The sequence below is a fragment of the Parambassis ranga genome, chromosome 2 (genome assembly GCF_900634625.1).
Source record: "Parambassis ranga chromosome 2, fParRan2.1, whole genome shotgun sequence".
Classification (NCBI taxonomy): Eukaryota; Metazoa; Chordata; class Actinopteri; family Ambassidae; genus Parambassis; species Parambassis ranga.
The window spans coordinates 37,245,819-37,251,818 of NC_041023.1; the positions used below are offsets into that span (position 1 = coordinate 37,245,819).

General features: G+C 41.9%; 1 protein-coding gene across 1 annotated transcript; it reads right to left on the reverse strand.

Annotated features, from left to right (window-relative positions):
* Positions 1-1,001: 1,001 nt before the first annotated feature.
* LOC114444673 (gastrula zinc finger protein XlCGF17.1-like) lies at positions 1,002-2,212 on the reverse strand (the record flags this gene model as incomplete). The annotated part of the gene is made up of 1 exon (XM_028419400.1): positions 1,002-2,212. A coding segment is annotated over one exon (984 nt), but the record flags the coding sequence as incomplete, so codon positions are not given.
* Positions 2,213-6,000: the final 3,788 nt, after the last annotated feature.

Consider the following 6,000-nt stretch of genomic DNA (forward strand, 5'->3'; position numbering starts at 1 on the left):
AAGCCCCTGCAGCGCAGAGGGAGGAAACGCTTGAGGCCCCCCCCCTGCTCTCTTCTTTTTCTTAGCTGGGCGTCTCCATGAGACCAGTGCTCTGGCTTCCCTCGCACTAGCAGGTGGGATAAAGCAATTCATGCAAGGAGCCGGGACCTCCCCGGCCATGCATGCATGGTCCCAGCCCAACACTGCACACAGCTTGGCTTTTTTTCATGGCCATCCTCCATAGGCATTTTGATTACACAGCAGGTATGGCCGTCGTCAGTGTTTGCAGACACTATACTGTCAGAGGCACCATTTACACCCCCAACTCTTCTGAGGTAAGTGTGGCACTATTCACACTCCATCCTCTATACCCAGCACACGTGGAGTGGCAGAAGAACAAGGAAGCACGCCCGGCGCGTCCTCCGACGAGTTGGATTTTGCGCTAAGGTAGCCTCTACTTATTCAGCTACAGAGCAAGTCCGCACGCTACCTCCAACGAGGTCGGATTTCGCATGAGACAATAGCTGCAGGAGCCACCCGGCAGGGCCGAGGCAACAGCAGCCACTCTACCGCAGCCAATGTAAAGGGAACGCAGCAATCCGCAGACCAGCTCTCTTGGCGTAGCAGGCGGACAATACTGCGTTAACTCTGTCTCCTCCACACACGCTGCTTTCTTTAAATCTGATATGAACAATGTCCTGACTGCTTGATGCCATGGAAATCAATGAATCGAGGAGGCCACGCATGCGTGGTGCTTATATAGCCACGGTGAAAATCATTGCGTGGCCACCACAGGTGGTGTGTCTTAAAGAGTATCCATGTCATACTGCTCCCGTGGTGATCAGTCCCCATACATATGGAATATGTAGGGTGGAGAGATAGTCTCTCCACTCAGAGAACCAAGGTTACAATGTAATCCATTGTTACACGAAAGAGAACATCCTGACAGACAGCTGAAATAGTTTTATAAAGATTTATTTAACAAGAGAAAACCAATACATTACGGTTTATATAACGGTGCATACACACAATTAAAAATCACAAATCTCAGTGAAAACTGTCAGTTCACATTTAATTTACTCAGAAGAAAACCATATAAATAACATAAAGAAGCAGACGTGTGGTTTTTGTATATTCTAGATCATTCTTCTGCTTTTCAAGCAAAACTTGGAAGAAGAACTTTCCACACAGATGGTTCACCTGTGTGCCAAAACATCTGTATGGGTCTTCATATTACATATTACAACTATTACTGAAATATTTTACCAACTGTTTTGCAAGACGACGCCTTCTTACCTATGTGGATTTTCATGTGGGCAGTCAACGTACTTTTTCGACTGAAATATTTCCCACATGTTTTGCAAGAAAATGGCTTCTCACCTGTGTGGGTTTGCATGTGGACAGTCAAATTACATTTTCGACTGAAACATTTCCCACATGTTTTGCAAGAAAATGGCTTCTCACCTGTGTGTGTTCTCACATGAGCACTTAATGCACTGTTGTGACTGAAACATTTCCCACATGTTTTACAATGAAATGGCTTCTCACCTGTGTGGGTTCTCATGTGAACAGTTAAAGCACTGCTGTGTCTAAAACATTTCCCACATGTTTTGCAAATTCCTGGCTTCTCACCTGTGTGGGTTCTCATGTGAACAGTTAAAGCACCATTGTGACTGAAACATTTCCCACATATTTTGCAAGAAAATGGCCTCTCACCTGTGTGGGTTCTCATGTGGACAGTTAACTCACTATTGTGACTAAAACATTTGCCACATGTTTTGCAACAAAATGGCTTCTCACCTGTGTGAGTTCTCATGTGGACAATTAAATTATACTTTTGACAGAAACATTTCCCACATGTTTTGCAAGGAAATGGTTTCTCACTCGTGTGAATTCTCTGATGTCTTTTAAGGGTTGACTGACATGAAAGGGATTTTCCACAAGGTTCACATTTTAGAGATTTTTTTCCTGGAGGAGAGTTGTGAGAGAGAACCACATGGTTACTTTCATAAGCATCAGTCACTACAAAAGGGTCAGTCTTCTTATTCAGTACATGCTGCTCTCTCTCAGCAATGCTGCAGAGAACCTGCTGCTCCTCTTTAAACTGTGTGGGTTCTGGTTCCTCCAAGTCCAGACTGCAGTTCCTCTCCTGGTCACAGTGCTGCTGATCAGCTAGCAGGGTTGAAAGAGACAAGGAAACAGAGAATGTGATGAACAGATTCAGCCATGGTGATATTATGAGTTAGGGCTGTGCGATTTAACGCTAAAAGTTCGTAAAGGATTTGAACGTGTTGGCGATCTGTCAGAGCAGGCAGGTCGTTTTATCGGCCATAGGGTACCTTCCAATAATTGCAGTTCTATGTTCACAGACGCATGGGTTTTTCCCTCAGCCAACACTCAGTGCTCTTAATGTGAACACAACCATCCAATGACAGCCTCCCTGTTAGGAAGCTACGACTGAAAACAGAAAGAGAACGGAGGAAAACAAACTCCACGTTTATATTTTTGTTTCTGCTGGCAGCGTGTGTGCGCGTGCGGCATGTGCTGTTGTGGAAGGGCCGCATGTATACATATGTATTATCATATATCATATCATATCATACGAGCACATACGCGCCCACCTCTGAAGATTACCAGCTTGTTATATTCATGTTCACTGCTGTTCTGCTGTCAGCAGCTCTAAACCTGTGTGTGTGTGTGTATAGTGGGAGGACCGTATGCGGAGTTCTGTGCACGTGCACATGTGTGCATCAGATGCAGACAGAGGCAACAGTTAATGACGTTATACCAAAACAATGATAACGCAGGCACACAGTGACAGCAGCAGGTCCGTTTTTCCTTAGATATGATTCCCATTAAAGTTTGATCATTTGTTCTAAATCACATTGAACTTTAAGTTCAATTATTGTTTAACCTTAGAAGGCACACTTCAGTCTGTTTAAATGAATAATACTTTACAGAATTACATTAGAGTTTTCTTTTTAACCTATTTGAAATAAAACTTTATATTGTTCTGTAATTGTTATTTAAATTTTCACGTCTATTAAAAACTAACACTGAGTGCACTTTATCAGAGTTGTTGTTTGCCTTTTAAATCTGCTGATAGTTTTTGAGAAGTGACAGTGGGCTACCTTAAGTCATTTACACGGAAACATGCAAATTCAAGTCAATGTAAATGTCAATGTAAAGTCAATGTAAAAACAAATCGTGATAAAATCCTGATCATGATTTTACCATTAAAGTAAAAATAAAATTTTTGCCATATCGCCCACCCCTATTAGGAGCTAATACTTCCATATTAAATAAGCTTATACAAACCCATGAACAAAGGAATATGAGACATGGTGTGAAAGTGAGAATCTCCACCGAAAATTCATGCCCAGGCAGCTGTTAGTGGGAGATACATTCTCCGCGACTCTGAAAAGTCTCCCTGTGGTGCAACAACAGACACACATCAGGTCCATATCGTGGTCTAAACCAATCAGAGACAGTGAAGGGCGGGACCCCCGTGTGTGCACACTTGAAACCGTGTCTGCTGCAGTCAGACTGAGACTGCAGGAAATTCAGAAGAAGAACATGGACATGGAAGCTGATGCTGAAGCTTGTTCCATACTCCACGAGAACAGAGAAATCCGTTTGTGTTTGCGAGGTGATGAGAACAAGAACAAAGTTCGTTTCAGCCTGGACTTTGTGAAACATGTGTGCAGAATTTATATATAAAATATATATATTTTAATATATTATATAATACTGTAGCTGTATTAGAAACGTGTTGAAGAAAACTAAATAGATATCTCAATCACAGCTATTAAATAAATAATGGTGTGTATAATGTAAATAATTTTAATTCACATTGGCAGATAGATAAGTGAGGAGTGACAGCCAGAAAATACAAAGAGAAAGCAAACAGGGAAATGAATGCTGCACTAACTTTAAATCTTCATTATGGATTTCTGACAGGCAGACTTGTTGGCTAGTTTGTCCATAATTTGAATGAGTACTATCAGTACATTTATTTTTTATTTTATTTAACTGTGTTCATTAAACAAGGTCCAAAGTCAGTTTAGGATGATGTGATTATTAAGCCTGTTCACATTTCCTGGAGATCTATTTTTGGACCTCAGTATTTCTAAAACTTTGGCCCATCAGGTAAACAGTAGATGTAGCTGCAGATGATGAGAGAAGGTGAAAAGAACTTCTGTGTTAAGGTAGATGTCAAGTTAAGGCCTTATATATATGGCCTAATATATGGACAGCGAATAATAAACAAACTGCTGTGTGATGTGTGCGGTGTATGATGCGGTGCACCTAACTTTTGTGCCGGTGCACCTAAGAAAAAAGGCGCACCGGTGCAACCAGTGCAAAAAGTTAGTCTAGAGCCCTGCCAGGGATCTGAAGTGATCAACCAATCTCTTTCCTTTGTTCTTTTCACACTCAACTTAGTCTAGCTTTTCTCTTATTTTTCATTAGATCAGTTCTTGTCTTTTCATCTTTAATTTCTCCAATTTTCTTTTGATGAAAAAGACGTTTCGCTGCTCATCCAAGTAGCTTCATCGGTTTTAACTGTTTGGTGGGGAAACATGGTTTATATGTGGTTGCAGACCTCAGTGGGTGGGTCTGGGTAAAACTTAAAAACAATAGAACTAAATGTTTCCATTATTACCTGTGATGATCTGGCTGACTGTGCCAGGTGTGCCTAATGACTGGCTAACGACTATAACACTGCTGGAGGGGGACTGGTTGACAGCCCTTTGTTCTTACTGTGAGTATGTGCAAACTTCCTGGGAATGGATGGAATCACTGCATTGTATGTGGTAGAAAGATGATGTCTGAGGCCACCACCTCTGTTAAGGGAAGGTTTTCCAGCTTAAGATAGATGGCTTCAAACTCTTTCAAACCATCTGTCCTCCCTGTCTAGAATGTCCTGTCCTGAGGAGGTGGCTCTCCTGTGCTGAGCCATTATAATAATAATAATTGAAACCTTTATTAGTCCTACAATGGGGAAATTGTAGAGCACCATACACCAGTGAGTGACACACAACAGTGACTAGGGAGGAGTTGGGATCAAACCACCAACCTTCCGGTTACGGGACAACCCTGCTATGCCACTGTGCCACTGCTGCCCGCATTCTTCTGTGGAGTGGTTGTTTGGCTTCACCAACATAAAGATCAGAGCATTCCTCACTGCACTGAACTGCATAGATTACATTGCTCTGTCTGTCCCTGGGAGTTTTGTCCTTCGGGTGGACCAGTTTTTCTCTCAGTGTAGAGCTAGGCTTAAAGTGTACTGGGATCTGATGTGCATTGAAAATCCTTCTGAGGTTCTCAGAAACTTCTGATATATATGGGATGACAGTGTTTTTCCAGCGTGACTGGTCCTGTTCTGGTTGGGCTGTCTGCTGTTCTTTCCTTTTGCCAATAAAGCGTCTATCTATCACAGCTCGACTACGAGCATGGCATATCAGCTAAAAACGGAAAGCTGCCCTGTCTGTTTTGAGCATATGAACACTGACACATTTCAATGTTTTAGTCTAATAAATTGTTTTATAACTGTAGGCGCCGACGCTCAGAACAATGGCAGCGTGCTTCAGATATACCCAGACCACAATGGATGTTAACTTTATCTCAGGTGTCAGGATAATGTTCAGCACTGGATCCTGATGGTTGATCTCTTCTTTGAATTGGATGACAGTCGGGTCAAAGTGGTCCAGACTTTTTTCCTGGTTACAGAGCTGCTGGTCAGACAGGATCTCTTCCTCCTTACAGTCATGTTGTTGAGGGAGAACTGGAGGGACAAATGGACACAAAGACTAATGTGATGATGGAAACATCTAAAACCTGTAACAACTAAATGAATTAATTCATCATTAAAATACTGACAAACAGGAAATATCATAAACATTCAGGTTCTGACAAAGAGAAAAAAGATAAGATAAGATAAAACTTTATTAATCCCGAAGGAAATTCTTGTGCCAGAGGTATCAAGTTGCATTACATGCAGTTAAGTACAGAGTATCAGAG